Raw genomic sequence first — 19,854 nt, 5'->3', positions numbered from 1 at the left:
AATAACAAAATAGATGCAAGAGGCTATAGCGCTTAAGTAGTCAAAATTATCACTGCTGTGCTCATTGCCCAATAGCCGGATTTTATAAGTAAATCCGTGAGCTCTGTCACGGCTTCGACCACACACCCATCGGTATGTTCCAGTGCACCCTAACTACAGAAAATACATTTGGACGCCACGCAACTGCCATAGAAAAACAAACCCCTGATCTGCTTACTACCTTCTACTACTCAAGCTCTTAAATCTCTTTTATTCCTCAACCCCTCGCCTATGTCTTGCGTACGAACAACTGCATTTCCCTGTTCACCTTTGTACATTAGAATCGTGTGTGTATTTATTTTATGGGTCGGAAAACCAACCTCATTTGTAATGAAATTCCTCTTTATCGATGCAAAGATCGCACTCCCTACATGGGGAAGCTAGATGTTGGGTTCGTGTTGCTTTATATTTGGCAGGTGTACAGAAAACCGGGCCACAGGGAATCAAGCCTTCGTACTTCTTGCCACATGGCTTGTGAATGTCAATTTGTATAAAGCACATGTTGCGATGAGACAGGAAATAACAATTGAGAGCTGATGGAAGTAGCACAGGGTGATCAATGCTCGGAATATATACATCTACCGCCGAATAAGTGTGACCATAGAACTCTCACAGGATAGGAAAGGGCAAAAAGAAAAAAGGAAACCAAGCTGTTTATTCTGTGGGTCGCTTGCAAATATCGTAGTCGTTCAGTAACTCTAGGCCACGCTTGGACTTGCGTAGCTTTCTTTCTTCTATATTGAACTTCTCAGTCCAAAAGGTAGTGAATGGTTGCCCTCCTTCCTTGAAATCGCACATGCTCACTTGGCGCACAATTTCATAGCTGTCACCAACTTGTTGTTCTATGTAGTGCCTTCGAAACCCGGGGCATCCGTTTATTCGAGATTTCCCGTCCTGTAAAATAAAAAACAACGGATCTATCAACAGGTGAGGAGGTTATCTCCCTAAAAGCCATTCACGCACAAACCTTGGGAAGATGAATTGGTGGCTTTCCGTTGCCAGCCGAGGCAATCAAAATAAGGCAAGATAGAGGCAAGAAGGGGGTGCATAGCTATAGATGGTAATAAAAGTGTTGATGCAGGCTGGGACGCATAGAAAGTGAAACTGTTCACTGGCGAGGCAGCACAGTGCAATTAAATACGCCATCATGCAACATACAGCTTGGGCTAGTGATATAGCCGGTGATTGATATTGTCTATAATGTAGCACTTCCCATTGACGTCGGGGATGAGAATTATAGTGTCCCAATAAAACAGATTCAAGTAATACAAAAGAATCCCGCAAAGTGAGCTAGCAAGAGTAGTCTACATTCCATTCTCTGTACGTGGGAGGCCAGAACAAGACGGCAACTAAAGACTTTACGAAGCAGAACGGGTTGCCACCAGGGTGACTAGGTGGACCTGTTTGAGCGAATCTTTCCCTATAAATGGCTGTTGCAAAGTTGAGCAATGCGAGTGGGTATCTCCTGCTCGTTGATTGCATGCAATCAACTAGCAGGGATTAAATGCAGCCAAGAATCCTTTGGCCAGGTGTAGATGACATCCGAAACGCCCCACTCGATGACTACATACATGCAAGCAACAGCACCCATGAATCCGGTGCGGTGTTAACACAACATATATACTTTCCCTAGGCTCTCATATCCATGTCAATTTGGACTATTTTCAAAGTGTTCTCTCTCGAGGCTTCATCACAAAACATCCAACCAAAAAGTACGGAGCGCACGGAGTGAGTTTGAAAACCAAGGAGAACGGCGATAAGCTGACAGTGATGAGTTTCCAATATGTGTATTGTTTACGAAACGACTACCACTATCAATGGACAGACTACCAAAGAAAAAATCCCGGTCGAATGCAACGAAAGACCTGCCGATAAATGTCCCGAAGACTGCCCGCATTATAAGTTCAAACCAGCCGGGTCCAGCCGTAAAAAGAAGGGCTTGCCGTCGTGGGCATCCAGTGAACAAGGTGGAAATGGAGGTGGTGGAAATTCCAATATAGCAAAGGCGTCTGGAGTTTGACCGACAGCTAAACCATTCTTGTATGCCTCGGTATCAGAAAGTACTATGAAGGACTTGGTGAATTTTCAGTGGGAATGGGGCGCAGGGAGCTATCGTATCGGCTACAGGCTGATCGGGCGCCTAATAGGAGTTAGATGTCATCGGTGGGAACACCAGAAATCAATGTATCTCAATCAACTGAGCCTATTGCATTCCTAGCTATATCGTTCTATAGCCCTCTAGGTGCTCTACTATCTAAAGGCTCCGGAACTGAATGGCTCCAATTAGTATCCCCGCACGCCAAGCCAGCTACGGGATATAGTGTTTCCATATCAGAAATTTAATGGTTTTACCACTTTTGTTGCACCAGCAATTCGATGAAAACGTAGCTATATTGCAACAGCTTAACGGCAAGTACTACTATTAAATCGCGATTACCAAATGCGGAACGAATAAATATTTGTCACGCTTGACTGTCGAATATTATCTGTAGCTGTTGGTACTGCTCAAGAACATCTTGCGCAGTACTGAACTGACATCTCCAACATTTCAGGATAATGTCACCTCCAGGCAGGTTGGAAACATCTGGAAACACCTGTTTCACGAATAACTCTTCAATTGCTAAATCCGCCTTTTCCTCGCGTAGAATCCGGCCTTGTATAACGGACAGATCGTTTGATTTCAAGATATCTTCCGACTCAACCGGAAGTAGGTCACAGTGTGGTACAGTACCGGTCATGAGCTCGTAAAGGGTAGATCCAAGAGCGAACAGATCAGATGCAACAGTATTAGGTTGCTCATAATCCCTAGGCAAGCAGTGCGATGCTTTTTCGTAGCCCAATGCCATCTCCCCAGGCCATTGTGATGAATTGAAATCACCCAACCGCACGTCCATATTGTCATCGAGGAAAAATTGCCGGAGAGCTAAGTCCGAATGGATCACACCATGTGCATGGATTTTGACCACGGCTTCTATTATCTGTCGGAACCAATTTAATCGAACAGGTAATGAAACAGAGTTGTGGTGTTCCCGTATGTAGTCCATGAGATTCCCGTTGGGATAATATTGAATATCAACCAAATCATCGGAGCCGAAGAGGCATTGTGCGATACGAGGATGATCACCGAGCAACTTATATATGTGCGACTCGCGAGATATCGGTAGTTTGTCTTCGGGGCTTCCACTGCGAGGTATCTTTCTCACGACCTTCCCATCTAAAAGATGTACTTTCGCAAAAATTCCTATACTTAACAGGTTATGATCATGTGGTCGTTCGGCAACGAAGCTTGCCGTAAAATATTGGACAGCGTCTACGTCATTCTGTAGATAAAATATTCAGACACTCAAGACCTTCTCGTATGGAGGCGCACGCCCTTACCGTCCGTGGTTGAGGGGTTTCTGTCCAAGTAAGGCCAGAAGAGAAAAACTTTGTAAGCGCAGAATATACACCTTCCAAGTAGTAATACATCATTCAATGGGGTGACGATAGATTTAGCGATAAAAAGAACTGTCGATGCAGCTTAGGTTCGGAGAGTAGAATCGCTAATCCCACTACTTATACGTCCAGTAGCTGAACTTGAGCCCCTTTCCTCAATTCGATTAGATCATAGTCAGGTGACGATGCCAAGGCCAGAAACGCACCTGGGAAGTATTTCATGGAGTTGGTAAATGTGAAGGAATATTGATTGGCCAGCCATGATATAATCTTAAATCTGTCAAGATCAGGGTGTAGCATCATCGACACCGTTCTGTTGCTCTTGGTACTTGTCCCTACAACTATCTTTTCCTTTACATTCTGTCCTTGGGCAGGCTTGGGCATTTCGAAGCTATCGGACATATGTTGTTCCTAAAGCCCCCCACTACAAAACCCCACCATCGTCCACCTTCAGAGAGAGGCACATACAGATATTCTTGTTTAAGTAAGTACTCATTTCACATCGAGGTATACTCAGGCATTATGAAGCCATTTGTATGTTCTTAACTGATGGTGAATGTCATTGATCTTATAGCCGTTGGGCACTCCCACAACAGCTTTTTTTTCTGCCGAGATGACACAATCAGATCTGTCGGGAAGAGCGGCGTTTTACCTTAAGACGATACAACTGGGTTATAGTAATTGGAAATTCGAAACAGACGATCGAGGAAATAAGACATGTGTGGAAAATCCAAAAATACTGGATGCTTATATAATGCCCCTACTTGGTGAATTAAGACTGGCAGTAAGTTGTATCGCATGTCTTTCTTTCCAAGCAGCTGACCAGGGACAGCATCTTCCATATACAGTTCTCTGGTTCAAAGTGCCTACTCCCCTTGCTAAGAAAGACGGCGGCTACCTTATTCCTTTACATATTATCTCGGCTGAGCCCCGACGCTTCCCTGGCAGTGAATTGCACCCAGGTAAGCCGGAAAGCTTATCGGAGAGTCTTGACATCAGCCCAGAGTTCGTCGCTATCATAGCCTTGCCGAAGTCCAACGATGTCATCATACATACTAATTAAAGGGCACCAAGATAATAGCTATGTATTTCTTTTATTAGTACTGTTGTTATTTGAGTGTACAATCACATAGTGGGATGATTATTGGTGTTACGGCACCGGTATAGGCGTATGCAATGCATCATTTGATAGGCGATTTTCCACGTTAACCATGCTGCAATGACTATTCACCAAACCCTGTGTCTGGTAGAATGTTGGTAACGTTCTACCATCATTTGTGGGTGAAATGAGGGTGTCATCAGCACGGAAAAAAGGAGCTGGGGGTAAGTGCTGTGTCTCCATCCCGCCTATCACCGCAGCGCTCTGATGTACGTTGCTGATGAGACTGCTTGGAATTCTAGGGGCCGTCTCTTTCTGTATCGAATAATTTGGTGTAAATACCTCAGGCATAGTACCCATATGTGCCATGTTTGTTGCGTCGAAAGGAGTAGAGAAACTCTGCATGTACTCAGGGTCCGTTTGTCCTGTATAGAAAGCATCGTGGGGAGGATCAAAGGAAGTAGATTCCAGTCCGAGACGGACCCACGGTGTACAATCCAAGGGTATGACCCCAGTGTCGTCTTGTCCATTAGTCACGGTTTGAGTGGACCTTTGCATAAGGTGTGTAGGGTCGAAAGCGGTCGGCATATTTCCGACACGTACTTGAGCCATGTAATCGGAGCAGGCAGATAAGCCAGGTGACTGTGGCTCAGGGACATTCGGTCGGGAAGGTTCATCTGAATCATGCCTGTTACTAGATAATAATGCCGATTTAGGCGTCTCCAGCATACCATGAAAGCCCTTTTCTGCATCCCAACTGGTCACCGAATCGGATATTGGCATCACTGCCATCGATTCGTTATGTGGGGCTGATGCCCAGCTTTGCTTGCCATTGTGTTGAATTTTCCTACTCCGCCTGTCCCTCGAACGAACCTGGCGGTTATATAAATGCTGACACTTCCAGTACTTATTGGAGACATCTTCTGCCATTGTAGCAATGTCAGCGTGGCGAAAAAGAAACAGCTCAATAAAGATTGTAAGTTCGGGATACCTAAGCCTCGTCCAGCTTGGAACAAAGGCCAGAAGCGCAGATATCCCAGCGTGCCCATATAAACGCTCCAAAACAAGCATCTTAGTGCCAGTAATTATCATTTTCTTAGCTGTGCCGCGATCGAGAATATATGGGCATGCCTTGAGGAATTCTTCTATAGAACCATGCTGGTTATCTGCAACGCTTGAAAGAGTGTTGGCCTGCTCGTCAACTCTAGAATACCCAAGAGTTTGATACTGGAAGTGTACGTATTCTAATGTCAAGGACCGAATAGCCAACGAAATGCGAAACCTAGTAGTTGGGGTTTTGTTGGAAATGCCCTCGCCTAGCTGTATGTCAACGACCCTAGGGTCTTCATTTTCAACTTCAGGGGTGACCAGCAGTTGATTCGTAGGGAGCCGAAGACATTTCTTGATAGAAGAAATCCTATCCTTCAGAATATCAAGGATTTTCACAGCGTTCTTGTCACAGGAATCGCTGTGGGCACGAACTAAGTCGGATTTTTGGCTTCTGGAATCAGGATGTTCGTCGGCCAGGAAGTTGGAGGTATTGTTAGCTGCAGGCCTCGTCCCAGAGTTTCCGATCATACCATCGCAATAGCCTCCGCCATAGTACTGCAAGAGTAGGCCATCATCAGCCGCATTTGGTTGCTCCGTATTGTGTTCCAGAGGGAAGACTTGGTGTGATAGACTTCCGGGTCCATTTAAATCCACATTTATGCCGAGAAGTCTTCCAAGCCTAAGGAATGCATGTTGGGTTTGATAACGATAAGGCTGAAAATCTGCGTCTGCTGCAGCGCTTATGATGGTAAGTGCGGAGCAGAGATCTGCTGTCACAGCCATACTAGCTATGAAGTTGCCTGTTGGAGGAGTGGTATCTGTTTCAGAGATTTGCTTCAGAACGACTGCACATACTATGAAATATAGCGTGGATGATGGAGAGGTCTTTTATGTTACGAAATATGGCAGTGAAGTCAGTCAAGACATCGGTTTGCGTGGGGTATTCTGATGGCGCTTGTTGATTGTGATCGAAGCTTCACGTGATTAATGTATCACGTGTTATAACTTTTGTTGCATAGGTGCTTTTAGGCCTCGCCAAAACCCGCCCAAGCCCATGGGTACCCGCCAAGTATCCAGCCCATGGGCGGGTTTGGGTCTTAGTCAGCAAGCCCATGGGTGGGTTTTGGATTTTCATAACCCAACCCAGAAACCCATATGGGTTGCCAAGTAACCCACAGAAGCAAATAACTGTCATGTGACTCTTAAGTATTAAGTTGTGCAGTAATTTTCAAGAAAATTTTGTATCACTTGGTTTAGTCCTATAGATTGGGAAGGCGACTGAGGGCTCCGAAACCAACTCTATTTGAATAACACGACACTATGATAAGCTGGCTACTATTTCTATTCCAGCCCTGGTACAGTTCATACCCTTGCAATCTGCTCGATGGCACGGTAACCCTTCCAGATGATCGCTTCTGTGATCTCTCGCGAAGCTGGACAAGGGGTGGTGGGAGCGATGTTCCCTGATCTTCTCTATCTCGCTCCTCAGAGACATTCCTAGATGAACCCCCTATTCTTGACACTTCTAGCTCGCTGTCTGACTTCTCTAATTGTATAGCCTGGTCCCTGGCTCCTATACTTTCCAGTTCCTCTTCTTCGCAGTCACTTATAAGGTCAAACTCATCTTCAGTTACTTTAAGCGCAAGTTCCTCTTCGTGCGCTACTTGAATATCCACCTCTGGCATCATTTTTTCGAGATGGTTGAATTGCTGACTGTCCAAGGTGAACTTCTGGGCACACATGTACATCATCAGGTCCTGGATAGTCTTTTCGTTAAGAGAACCTCGGCGATAGTGGCAGATGTCTCTAGCGCTGTTGAAGAGGCGTTCGACACCTGCGCCAGTGGCTGGTACAGCGAGAAGATCGCGTGCCAGGCGTGAGAGAACAGGAAAGTCGCGCTCATGTTCCTTCCAGTACGCCCTCGGCGGAAGCGACACAACTCCTGGACAGGTTAATTGTCAGTCGAAAGTAGAATAGAGACGGGTGAAGTTCTCACCTTCCTGAAGGTACCGATCAACCTCGTCCAGTTGGGCCCTATTACTAGGCAAAGAGGTACGCGGCACAAGCAGCTGGTCTAACTCCGATGTCTGCTGCTGAGACTGATGTCTTGTGGTACAGAAGGATAGAACTGGGATCTGCTGTTGATATTGGTGAAAGCCCCTCCTCAGGTAACCCCGATAGTACCTCGATGTTTCACCATGGCATTGAGAGTACTCCGTGTCACCAAAAGCCGAGAGCTTATACTGCGGGGCAAGCATCGTCCCCGTGGCGTACAGGAATCCATGGTCCCGGTAAGTCTTGTCATAGTATTCCCTTAATTTCTGTTTAGCTGCGAGCAAGGCATCGTGCATAGCCCTTTTCCACGGAGTTATCTTCCTGCTTAGACCCCATGGGGACTTTTCGATATGTTCCAGGAGCTTTCTGTAGACTAGAAAAACACTATGGATAGTCACATCCCTTGTTTTCATAAGGGCCATCGTGAATTGGAAGAAGGGCTTTGTCAGTTGGAGAATGTAATCGATTTGCCGCCATTCAATGTCGCTAATCTTGAATTGCGCGTAATCATGGTCTGTACAATACCGATTAAAACAGTTGCGCAGTTTCCGCGCTCGTTGAAGCATTAGAAATGTTGAATTCCAGCGCGTTTGCACGTCTTGCAGTGGGAAAAGCTGGTCATGGACAGGCTGCAGGGAGGTAAACGCGTCCCGTCGCTGCGGGCTGGCATTAATAAAGACTGCAAGTGACCGGACCTGGATAGAGGTTTTAGCGTAGTTCGTTCGATCTCTAGGCAGAGACAAACCTTCGCAAGTGTGTGGGCAACATCCCCACAATCCGCCGAATCCTTTAGAAGGCTTGCTTGGGAATCTGACCATAAGGTACTAACTTTCTCGTTCTTGGGCGCTGTTTTGAAATGCCCCAAGAGTTGCTTAAGGCATAGTTGGATAACATGAGCCATGCAAGGGACACGGATAATAGAGTCGCGGGAGTTGATTGCACCTGTGGCAAGTAATACATCCTGTAAGCCCCGAATCAAAGTATCATTGTTGGTTGCATTATCTGTGGTCACCGTAAAGATTCGATCCACGAGTTGGCGCTCTCGTAACAGGTCAAGTAATACGTCACTCAGGTTGCTCCCTGAATGGGGACCGTGCAATGGCTCAAAGCCAAGAAGGAGTTCTCGATAGTTCCAATCACTGTCAATAAAGTAGGCCGTGATTGCCATAAATGCTTGCTGGAATGGGCTGGTCTAACAATCTAAAGCAAGTGATACCTTAGCGCCCTCAGGTAAGTCATTTAGTTGAGAGGTATGTTGCTCAACCACAGCATCACGCAAGCGTCGACGAAGTGTTTTTGCAGACGGGAGCTCTAATCGATGAGTTCCAGAGTGGATCAGATTTAACAGTTGTTGAAATCCACCGTCTTCTACCACCTGGAAAGGAAGCCGGAGCCCTGTAATGGTCTTTAGAAACTGCTTTTCAAGTTGATCCTTTGTAAATTGAACCCCATTGACTGTACTTGCTGCAGACTGTTGAATCGAGTCTTCGATAAACGTCTGCTGGGCTACCCGCCTCTTCCCTTTCCGACAGCTGCTAGACCTCTGGTGTCTTCCCATAGCGCTTGTGCCGTGGGACTTGTGATGCGGATGATCCAATAGCGTCAGACAGGACTTGCAGATTACCTTCGGGTGACCTGTATGTATCTCCGCTACCTGATCAAAGTAATTCCAAACATCAGCGGAGCGTGTCTCGATCGACCATTTAATCTTAGATCTGCCATTCCCGTTCAACTGCCTCCCGTACTCAGTTGGTAACCACCACGAGAGAAAATCGGTCTCATAGTCTGTGTCGTATAGAATCCATTTCTTTTTTCGATCAGGGCCGACACGCTTGAGGCTCGTTGGAGGATCACCCGAAGAGAAGATATGGCTCGGTCTTGGACTACGGAAGGGCTTCAGCCTAGGTCAGTCCATATCCAAGTTCTTAAAGGCCTCGATAGATTCAAATAATACAATCATGACATACTGATGAGGGGGGATCGGATGACGGTATAGAATCTGATGGCAGCTCAATTGACGGCAGAGGGCTAAATGGATAGGACATTAACCTTACTGAGGTAGAACTGGATGAGACCATGGCGTATGTCTGACGGATATGCTGTTTGATTCTTTAATTGTGAATAGCAAAAAGGTGTCCATTTTCTGAGGATGGTAAGAGTACCCGTTCTGTGTTTCTAGATTTTTTTTTTTTTTTTCTTTTTCCTCTTTGTGGATTTTAGACATATCCATTGAGGGCGCGTTAGACCGCGTCGCCGTACGAATGGGTACCCAAAACCCATTCAGACCCAAAGAACCCATGAAACCCATATACGAATATCAAAGGAAATAGTAGTTGGATGGCCGTTTTTTCAGTGCGAAGTAAGGTGTATAGAAATAGAAGAACCATTGGGACAGTATTGGTCCGTCTAAACACCCCATCTGTCGGGGAATTGGGGCGCGCATCTGGTATACTATACACTCTTGAAAGAGTGCGGCTCGAATATATATAATTGGACGGGGTATTCTACGAAGATCATAGAGGTGGTAAACTGTGACAGAGTTTTAGTACCAAAAATACATTAAATGACTAATCACAATTATGCTGAAATTATACAAACTTTGGGTAGCTTGGGTAGCCCGTGGGTACCCGCCAAGAACCCATGGGCGGGCTCAGAAAACGAAAACCCAACCCAACCCGCGTTCTGGCGAGGTCTAGGTGCTTTTGTCAGTTATAATGTCCCTAACGTATTCCACGGGCGAGTGATCCACACGACCGGTTGCTGCCCCGGGCAAAATACCAAGGCCTTTATCAATAAAACAATTGTATTTTTATATGAAATATAGTTCGGAACTCGATTAGGACATTGCAATCCAATTTGTGCAGCGTACAGAGCTACGCAATCCACTCACATCGCAAATCGCTTACAGACTACGTTAGCTAAGCTAGCCTATGAACTAACTAGGTAGATTGGCCATCCCTAGCAATAACTAATACAAAGTCAATACACCTAGATGCTTGTTTTTCCTTTGCTCTGCGCGTTGTCATTTAAGACAATATCTAAACTCTCAGATAGCTGGGCATCATTCATTCCCCTCTATCTGATCGAGGCACACACTGAAGTTTAGTACCATTCGCTTTTAAGATAGGCAAGAGCACATCATATGGGATTGTGAACTATTTTACTGCTGTTGAAGCAGAGTCATGCTTTTTACATATATCTCAAAGGGGCGGACTGAGCATCAACGCACTATGTGTTGAAACCTTAAGAAATGTGCCTTGCATAGACGACTAACAGCTCCCACTCACACGTTAATAAAACACTATTAAGTAGGGTGGTAGTTCCAAATTCTACCTAGGCCAGCTCCCAGCCCATATTATCAGAAGCGAGCATTCCGAGATACCACAACCCAAGCAAAACGGTTAACTGCGGCTGGGTGGTATCACCGCGAGTGGTCCAAGGTATAGGCTCGGAGAGTTCCAGGTTTCCATTGCTATCGCGTCTGCGAATGGCGACGAGCTCAACATTAGTGAGTATGAATCCGTAGCGAGTTTTATGCTGTCTCATGTAGTAATTGACTTGCGCTAGGACCTTCTTAAACTCAGTCCGGTCCTTACGATTAGAACTTGAGCCGAGGGTGTGTCTCCATTTCCAGGACGTTTTGATATCACCAGGTGCGCGATTTGATCGAGTTGGCTCTGGGAGACGAGGTTCAAAGTACGCGGTATCGGGTATGAATTGATCTGGGATTTTGGCCCGGGTACCTTCATCAAACGATATAATAACCCGGTTTCCAAGTTGATTTCGCTTTATCAATTCTGGAAAAGAAACGCGAAGCGCACGTCTAACTCTTCCATCCAGATAACACTTAAATTGTGTCCTGACCTGTTCCTCGTTGCGCACTTCACGAGGTGGAGTTGGCATTACTTCACGGTCTATCATCGCCTCGATCAAAAATGGTCGAAATTCAGCCATGATGTTGTTCAAATTGAAGTCGGTCCAACGACCAACTTCGTTGATATCTGCAGGACTATAGTTTGTGTTTGTTGTGTTCTCCCGGGAGGTCCCAATAGCCCCAATTGGAAGCGCAGGAGGTGCCCACTGCAAATATTCCAGCAGGCTTATGGTATTGGCCATGGCTATGATTCCCGTATGATGAAGGTCAAAATGGGAGAAGTAATAGAGGTATATTTCGTCAAGAACAGGAAATCAAGATATTGGAAAGAGGGATGGGTTGAAAAGTAGACACTGGGTCACATTCTTTTACGGCCATCGCGGGGAACACGGTCCATTCATATGATTTGTTCCCAGTCAAACATTGCAGAAGTAGCGGTTGGTCGTGGCGCGGTCCACACCAGTGATTCATCCAAAGAAATAACAATCAGGGCCATCTTGCGTGATACCGCATAGCATAGCTACATTCTTTGCGTGATACGGTGTCGCTACATGCATTAGGCCCGAGTCTCACTGACGTCATCCCCACTTGGCCTGACAAGTCAAATTCAGAGAAACGAATGTTTTTTGTAAAGAGGGCTCGTGGCAGAGCGTGATTAGGTGAGGCCGCCATGATTTTGAATCCTACGAAATAAGAAGGTTGTCTCGGTGCATTATCTGCATCTCCTATGACCACTTGTGGGCAATGTACAGCTTCCATTTTGTTTCCCCGCACTGAAAATTGTTGTATTATTGACAAAAAAAGGAATGATTTCCCACTCAAGGTTGGCGGCAAACTGCCATGTCCTAACTAGGCTTGGTAATTGTGACGGTCGAGAAAGCGCACATTTGTTATCGTCCTGATGGGCCAAGCTTCCTTACATAATCCGAGCCGGATTATGCTTCCCAACCACGAACACAACCACTACTGGGCGCCAGAACTCTTCCTACTCCAGTGGTTCCGCCTCCTCGAACTCGACGAACGCTATCATCATCATCATCAACAATGAGGCTGGATTCAAACGATTTTGCTTTCATCAGTTGTGAAAAGGAATCCGAAACATCTAGCGTTTTTCAAATATCCCTGCAAGGACGACTATGTCTCATGAAGGTTGTATGTATACTCCGAAACCTCACCACAATACTTATGGAACCTGTCCTTAACAAATTCAGTATCATACCATAGAGAAGCAGCCGTGGCATCCTAATTACAGAGAAATTGACCCATTCCTCTGTGAGAGCGCCGCATATGCTCGTTTGAAAGAGCGAGGGTTGTGCCAGGAAGGGGTTGTCCCGGATTTCTACGGGGTGATCGAGCAAATAGACCCCATTCAATGGCGACCTCATTTAAATCGTTTCCTGAAGGACAAACTTCGTCCAAACGCTATCTTGTTGGAATTTATTCCAAATATAAAGCAAATAGATCTTGCTACATACACAGAAGACCGCGCTGCTGCTCTCTTGGAAATTCTTCACAAAATCCATGACGCTGGAGTTTGCCATGGCGACCCATATCCTCGGAATATGGTGGTTCAGCCAGAGACAGGCAGAGTGCTCTGGATAGATTTTGATCGCGCTCAAACTGTTTCTGACGGCTCTATTACCAATAGACAACGCAGCTGGATGGAAGATGATACGTTAATGACCTCTGAGCTACTAGACCTTCTGGTAAGGAACCTGGCCTCTTGCCCTAACCCGCTGATTAGGCTTTAGGCAAAAGATGTGAATCTTGGACAGCTCGTTCATGCGTGGGGTTATTACTACCATTATTCATGACGGATTCTATGGATTACCTTTCTACGACAGATAACAAAATCCTGCTCTGTGGAAGATACGCAATATGGAAACAATGTAGTGGGACAGAACACATGATATTTGCCGCACCATCGTCATATAAATGCTATACGACGCTAATTAATGAGCAATCGAACAGGTTTAGCATAGGGGGTAGTTGGGCGGTGTTGACAGATTCCAAGCTTATGTACGATTACACTTTCTTAGATATACGTGTCATTCGCATGGCCTAACCTCCTTGCAAGCTACCCTATTCAAAATATCGAGTACTGCAGCATACCGGGGTTTTTTTTTGTGAATAATTCTTTGGATATGTTAGACAACACCAGTTTCCGAACATCTATCTTGCATTCTTCTGAAATGGCCAATGATTCAACGGCACTGGAATTTGCTTTTTGCTCGGACATTGTAAACAATAAGTGTCATATACAATGGACCTGAACTCCATTGTAAATCAGCATCTCCATTCTATGGAAGGGTAAGGAGAAGTGATGCTAAACTTATTTACGTGTAGTATAACTCCGCCAGGGAATGCCTAAGCGTCTCATGGAGTAAGATCAGTCGTGGTGTCTTGTGCGCAATGGTATAGTGAACTTGAAGAACCGACGGCCGTACCAGGAAAATCTCTCGACCGTACCAGTAGTTGACAGATTTCTTCTGTCTGTCAGGCGTCTTTTTGCCTCGAGCAAAGTGAAAAAGTAGTAGTTCAACAGCACAGACCGCCTTCCTTTTTGTCAGCGGCCTCCGTGGGGTAAAGAGGGGCAAATCCGGCCGTCGATGCCAGAAGATCTGACGATAGATAGATACTACGGACATAGACTTCGATCAAAAGGAAAAAAGAAAAATCCAACAATACATTTACTCGGCCTGCTCACTAGGAAGAAATTGGAATGGCTATTTCCTGCCGGGTTTGTTAGACTATCTGTATAGTGACCTTTTTAACTGTTCTGGTTCGATCCTTACTCTCACTAGCTCTTCGGAACGAGAAAAAATAATGTACGGAACACCTTGTTTATGATCTTCTAGGGGAAACTGCTCTACTTTTACTATGTCATCATGTAGTATACAGCTCTTCATCAGGAATGTAATATTTTGGCCAAAGCTATATGCCCAGCATCTTTAGATCCTCAGCTGCCTTCTCCAAAACATTTTTCATCTGGATATAGAGGCCTTTGTCAGGTTTCTTTCTCCGCGTACCCCCGGGAAATACAACTCGACGTAACTCGTTGACCCAGGGTACTAATACCTTGTAGTATGATGTAAAATACTTTTCCGCTGTCTGTTCAAAATCCGCCTCGTCATCAACGACGCCTTTCTTTGAGTTTGCTAGTTTCTGGTCATCGTCATAATTCCAGCAGTCAAAATCTGTTGGTCCAACATCCTTGCCCGGGTCATCATAGTGAATACATATCCAAAATAGCACCCAAAAAAAAGGACTCCAAGTCGTGGTGGAAACAATGCTTCTCTCCTAACAGAAGTCCAATAGCCATAAAGGCCCTTGTACCTGTCTTTCCTCTGGCTCCGGACGGCTGCTCTCGCTGCTCCTTGACAGCAAGATCGAGATCAATCAAAAAGGCTGGCCACGAGCCGTTCTTCTTATCCTCGTTTATCATTAGATTACCAGTAGATATATCGCCTTGGAGAATCCCCGTATGAGCATGTAGAGACTCATAGCCTTTATAAAGTCAAAATCTCGGAGTTTAAGAGTCACATTGATACGAGGCCTTACCTTCTAAGCAGCTTTGTAGAGCATTGAGCAAAGCAACTCGGGAGGTTGCTCTGCAAATCGACTTTCCATAGTCGCGGATACAGACACGACGATGTATGCGATTTTGAGGTGTCAGGTCTTGTTTCCTATTTGAGGAGCTCGAGCAAATCCTTTTGCTAGGAGGTAGTGGGACTTCAGCACAGCTAGAAGACCTCTTATGCCCGGTTCTGCTCCTATTATTAGAGCGGCCTAGGCGAGCAGTATCTTTTGCCTCCTCCTGTCTGTTAGATGCTGGTTTGTAGTTTGACGCCTTTGTCACATCGATACCTTTGCGAACATTTTCCCGTACATCATCAATTTTACCATTCACACACACCGTTTCATGGTAAAAATACCTTGCCACGTTAATAATACCCTTTTCAGTAACTTCCTGTAGTAATTTCCCCTCCTCTTCGCGCTCTGGGTATTGCCATGAATCTTTAATAACAACTGGGGTATTTGATCCGTCCTCCATGTGAGCCTTCCAGCATGTCGTAGCTCGACCGGCCACACAAGACGACGGTTTAACAAGCTCGTCAAAAACCAAGCGTTCTTTCCGTCCATTACGCGAAATTTCAATGAACCTTCGACCATCAGCAGAGGTCATGATGCTGGGATCAAACCCAAGTTGTTCGTCATTCATCCAAAAGTAACCTAATATAGCTAAAACAAACCGCAATCCATCTTTGTTGACATCGAAGGGGGAAGATGCTATGGCTCCTAGGCGATCAAACTCCCACAGTCGCATAATTGGGCCGCAGAGAGTGAAGCCTAGAACAAACCGGCGCGTCTCTTGAGAACTGAATACTTCCCTCGCATATCTACCTAGATCCCGCCACGTGTTCGAGGCAGTATCAAGGTCTGGGCTGCTTTTTAATTCTCCTGGAACAAGGACACGCGACCAATCGAACGGTCCGCCTTCTTCTATTTGTTGATCTATGTCCTTGACAATGGCAACATCCAATTTCCGTTTCGTACTAGACCCTTGCAAGGGCTGTGAGGGTCGAGTTAAAATCTTTCGCTGCGCTGCTACGGATGGACTTTTCTCCCCAGCAAGATTCTGAAGCAGGTTGAATTTCTGGTTGAGCCACTCTAGGACTTCCTTCTCTTGTGTACTCTTGGGCCAGTCTTGCCAGCCACTTCCATCACAGTAAAGAGGAGTATCTCCCTCCCTGAGTTCCTGAAAAACCGCATTGCCTGCCGCTTCAAGGCCGTCGATATTCCTAAAGAAACTTTCGTAAAATTGAGGTATACCGATATATATTGGACCCAATTCCTCCTTCAACACGGCATCCACGTGTTTTCGATGTCCGGAAGAATTAACGAAACTGCTCGTAGTATGTAAATATGGAGTTTGGTTGAAAAAAGGCAGCAGCTTCGGAGGTGGCGTTGATTCAATAACAGTAGAATATATTCTATCCCAGATGACATCTTCGGGTTCTTGGTTCAAGACTGCTCTCAGTAGTGGCATAAGATTATCGATATCGAAATCGTCGGAACTAATCACGGCGGTAAGTCTTAAAAGATCACTTAATATATTTTTTCGACTATTGGCAGAAGGAAGCTTTCGCATATCTGGAATGATCGCAACGCTGAAACTAGGTCCAACGCTAGGTTCTGGAGGTCTGGAAGTGATGGAAGTGATTAGAAAGTAGCATAGCAGTCTAAGAGACAGGATCTGCACCTTCATTATCGAACTGACTGAGGGAATCTAAAGTTGGAGGTAAACCTGATTCCTGGCAAATTGTTCTGAAGCCATCTCGAAATACGTCCAGTTTGCCAGCAATGGATGCTGCCTTGCGGACATCAGGTCTCTCAGTGCGGGCCATTCCGTGATATTCAGTAGGGGCTTCCGATTAGTGGTGTCTAAAACAATAGGCAGGATTAAGGGTGCTATAGCTTTACTGGAAAGATAGCCATGCGGCACAGATGTGCCCAATTGAGTCAACAGTGGAAGAGGGAACGAAAGCTGTTCTGTCTCCATTCTTATCGTCAGGATACGTTGCCTGAGGCTAAAATTTATTGTCACGTGCTTTACGAGTAAATAACCAGTCAACATAACTATCAATTTCCTGAGCATGAATATTTCTAATTTCCTGAATTGTTGTTCGTGGATAACGATGTATTCAAAATATAAATTAATATATATCTAGGCCGCCTTATTCCTAGTACTGTAAAAGGGAAGTAGAAGCCCTACTGGTCGTCTGTTTGCCACCTGTTTACTCTGATGAAGTCCAAAATTTGGGCGTAAATGCCATTGTGGCTATGCAAGGCGGCCAGGAACACCTGCTTTTTAAAGCGCAAAGGTGTTATCCAATAGACAGGGTAGAAGGGAAGCAAAGTGGGTAATAAGGTTCGCTCTTGGGTAAGTTTTCGCGAGATCGCGCGTTCTCGGGTGAGCGTCGGCCAGCTGCTCACCCCATCTATTGTGCACTCACCCAAGCTCACCCAAAGTCGCGCGACGTTAAAGCGGCTCACCCGCTAGCTCACCCCAGCAACAGCCACCCGACTTCTGGCCGCGTTTAAGCCACACGCCGGGAGGTTAGTAGTTGGGTGGGTGACCACCAGCGAATCCCTCCTGTTGTATGTTTTTTTAATTTTTTTTATCCTACCTAACCTGTCTATCCCTTGTCGACGTGCAGCATTCCTACTAGCTACTGAAAGAAAAGATACCTGGAATTCTCTCCGATATGTCTTGGCCCGTGTGGTGGTTGATGTTGATCTTCTCTCCCGCCCCCACGTCAACCCTCCACCACGCGCGTTTTCTTGCGACTTCACTTTTCGACTTCATTCATTCACACAGTGACCGGCTATGATGCGGTTCCAAAACCTGCCGCGCGAGATTTTGAGTCTCGTCATAAGTCTATTGGTTGAAAGAGGGGACCCTTCCTTAGATCAGCGCGACAATTTACAGTCTATCTGTAACGCTCGCCTGGTGTGCCGGTTATGGGATACGTTGGCGAGAGCGTATGTCTTCGACAATGTGCGGCTGGTGTATGACCCCGAAGGAGAATACCAATCGTGGAATGGCATGCTGGACCGCGAAGTCGTGCGACAGGCCATCAGACGTGCTTACATCCGCTCTGCCCCCGCCGATGATGACCCGCAAGGCATCTGGGACTCGTATACCGAATGCGGTTACAATGGCCTCGTTAGCGCTATCGGCCGCATCGCCGAGCTGGACTGCATCACGGCGCTCCATCTACGGTTTTCCCGACACTGTGCCGGCGTGGAAACCGATGATCCGCGCGATGAAGTGGTCGAAGATATCCCGAGACGCCAAGAGATCCTCGAAGCCGTCTTCAAGGCGATCCAGAGGCGTTCTAGAAACACAGTCGGCACACGTACCCTCCGCTCCCTGGCCGTTGAGAACCTGCAAAATGCCCCACTGCCAGAGTTTACCGCATCGGAGCTCTTCCGGAGCGTCACCAAGGACATCGACGCTCTGCATCTCATGGTGGCTGAGGAGTATGACGAAGCCGGACCCGACTGGGACACCTATCGAATTGAGCGCCAGGTGTTTCAACCATACCTACGCCACCAGTGGCTGGCTCCTTTATCCGACCACCTGGTCTGCCTGACATTGTCCTTCCAGGTCGGTTGGGGAACCATCCCGGGGTATTTTGACGGGAGCGGCCTCCACTTCCCCAGGCTTCAGACGCTGAACCTGGGCAACTTTGTCATCGGGCACCATCATCAGTTGGACTGGGTTTTGGCTCAGTCCTCGCTGAGGTCCCTTCGTCTCGACCGATGTTCTATTGTATCACATATCACCACACACCGAGACAATCCCAGGGACTGGCACGTCCAGACCCACGACTGGCACGAGTATCCTCAGGGCTCCTTTGGGATTGACGGCCCTTATGTCATTTACGGCTTCTCGGGGACATGGGAGACCATCTTTGACCACATTCGCACTCGCCTCCCTCGGCTGACCGACTTCTGTTATCATTACGATTATGACCCGGGCTTCCCCGTGCGTCCAGCGGAGTTCCCGGTCCGCCTCACAAAGCAGAGATATATTACATTCGATGACTTCTGGCATGATGCGGATGAGAAATCGGGATTGCTAGACTTTGGCGATAGTGCGTGGGGTTACCCTGACCAACGGTATGTGAATCGATCTGCCGAGACGGAAATAGGCGATGGCCGAGCACTGGATGCCCTGCTTCAGGAGATCAGACAACGGCAGCAACAGAAGGCAGTTCGGTGATCCGTCGTCTCGTATTTCATGTGTATGCCAATCAACCGATGGACTCTGTGGAGAAAGCGTATCCGTACTTTGATTCTATTCAAGACCCGAATTTCACACGCTTCTCATCTCCATCGTCCCAGTAGTCAAGTTTAGTATGTCAGTGATGCCTCCTCGGACGAAAGGGCCCAGGCTTGACATAGGCTTGCAGGATAGTCTACCTTCCTGGGACTGGAAGCTAGTCTACTGAGTCTGGATACGTGTATGTTGCTAATATCCGTTCAGCTTTGTCATGGATTCTTCTACGAGCAAAACGCTTGTTCAACAGTCGTTCTCGAAGCTACCTAAGCCGCTTTGGGCTGCTGAATGACTGTTCCATCGTGATATCTATGAAGGAAACAATCTAGAGCGAGTTAGTTATATTAGAATTAATTAATAATTTGAGAAATAGATCTACACTGTGGTTCATCATTGGTTGGTAGACCTTCAATGTGATTAGTCAGTATAAATAAAGGAGCCACAATGAGGCTG

The 19,854-nt window shown here is 46.4% G+C and overlaps 8 protein-coding genes across 8 annotated transcripts; 4 read left to right on the top strand and 4 right to left on the bottom strand.

Moving 5' to 3' along the window:
• Positions 1-338: 338 nt before the first annotated feature.
• BDV38DRAFT_243165 (uncharacterized protein) lies at positions 339-597 on the top strand (the record flags this gene model as incomplete). Its single annotated transcript, XM_032054188.1, has 1 exon — positions 339-597. One exon carries the CDS (start codon positions 342-344, stop codon positions 531-533), a length of 192 nt encoding a protein of 63 aa, XP_031915337.1. The 3' UTR covers positions 534-597.
• A 1,162-nt stretch (positions 598-1,759) lies between these two features.
• BDV38DRAFT_243161 (protein kinase family protein) lies at positions 1,760-3,782 on the bottom strand. The gene is made up of 3 exons (XM_032054187.1): positions 3,681-3,782; positions 3,418-3,623; positions 1,760-3,359 (listed from the first exon to the last, which is right to left on the bottom strand). The coding sequence occupies exons 2-3, from the start codon at positions 3,508-3,510 to the stop codon at positions 2,502-2,504; spliced, it is 951 nt and encodes a 316-aa protein (XP_031915336.1). The 5' UTR covers positions 3,511-3,623; positions 3,681-3,782; the 3' UTR covers positions 1,760-2,501.
• Positions 3,783-3,965: 183 nt separating this feature from the next.
• On the top strand, positions 3,966-4,580 carry BDV38DRAFT_55899 (uncharacterized protein). Its single transcript, XM_032063552.1, has one exon. It carries the CDS (start codon positions 4,088-4,090, stop codon positions 4,535-4,537), a length of 450 nt encoding a protein of 149 aa, XP_031915335.1. The 5' UTR covers positions 3,966-4,087; the 3' UTR covers positions 4,538-4,580.
• BDV38DRAFT_55905 (uncharacterized protein) lies at positions 4,581-6,546 on the bottom strand. Its single transcript, XM_032063553.1, has 2 exons — positions 5,305-6,546; positions 4,581-5,250 (listed from the first exon to the last, which is right to left on the bottom strand). Exons 1-2 carry the CDS (start codon positions 6,404-6,406, stop codon positions 4,625-4,627), a joined length of 1,728 nt encoding a protein of 575 aa, XP_031915334.1. The 5' UTR covers positions 6,407-6,546; the 3' UTR covers positions 4,581-4,624.
• A 3,891-nt stretch (positions 6,547-10,437) lies between these two features.
• On the bottom strand, positions 10,438-12,024 carry BDV38DRAFT_243151 (uncharacterized protein). Its single transcript, XM_032054186.1, has one exon. The coding sequence runs from the start codon at positions 11,792-11,794 to the stop codon at positions 11,012-11,014; it is 783 nt and encodes a 260-aa protein (XP_031915333.1). The 5' UTR covers positions 11,795-12,024; the 3' UTR covers positions 10,438-11,011.
• A 489-nt stretch (positions 12,025-12,513) lies between these two features.
• Positions 12,514-13,689, top strand: BDV38DRAFT_55845 (uncharacterized protein). The gene is made up of 3 exons (XM_032063551.1): positions 12,514-12,704; positions 12,764-13,258; positions 13,304-13,689. Exons 1-3 carry the CDS (start codon positions 12,597-12,599, stop codon positions 13,364-13,366), a joined length of 666 nt encoding a protein of 221 aa, XP_031915332.1. The 5' UTR covers positions 12,514-12,596; the 3' UTR covers positions 13,367-13,689.
• A 762-nt stretch (positions 13,690-14,451) lies between these two features.
• On the bottom strand, positions 14,452-17,169 carry BDV38DRAFT_243145 (protein kinase family protein). Its single transcript, XM_032054185.1, has 3 exons — positions 16,816-17,169; positions 15,114-16,756; positions 14,452-15,059 (listed from the first exon to the last, which is right to left on the bottom strand). Exons 2-3 carry the CDS (start codon positions 16,702-16,704, stop codon positions 14,779-14,781), a joined length of 1,872 nt encoding a protein of 623 aa, XP_031915331.1. The 5' UTR covers positions 16,705-16,756; positions 16,816-17,169; the 3' UTR covers positions 14,452-14,778.
• Positions 17,170-17,698: 529 nt separating this feature from the next.
• On the top strand, positions 17,699-19,812 carry BDV38DRAFT_243144 (F-box protein). Its single transcript, XM_032054184.1, has one exon. It carries the CDS (start codon positions 17,944-17,946, stop codon positions 19,342-19,344), a length of 1,401 nt encoding a protein of 466 aa, XP_031915330.1. The 5' UTR covers positions 17,699-17,943; the 3' UTR covers positions 19,345-19,812.
• Positions 19,813-19,854: the final 42 nt, after the last annotated feature.

This window comes from Aspergillus pseudotamarii (assembly GCF_009193445.1).
Source record: "Aspergillus pseudotamarii strain CBS 117625 unplaced genomic scaffold BDV38scaffold_17, whole genome shotgun sequence".
NCBI lineage: Eukaryota > Fungi > Ascomycota > Eurotiomycetes > Eurotiales > Aspergillaceae > Aspergillus > Aspergillus pseudotamarii.
The sequence above is the reverse complement of the archived record's forward strand: the minus strand, read 5'-3'. Positions and strand labels throughout refer to the sequence as shown.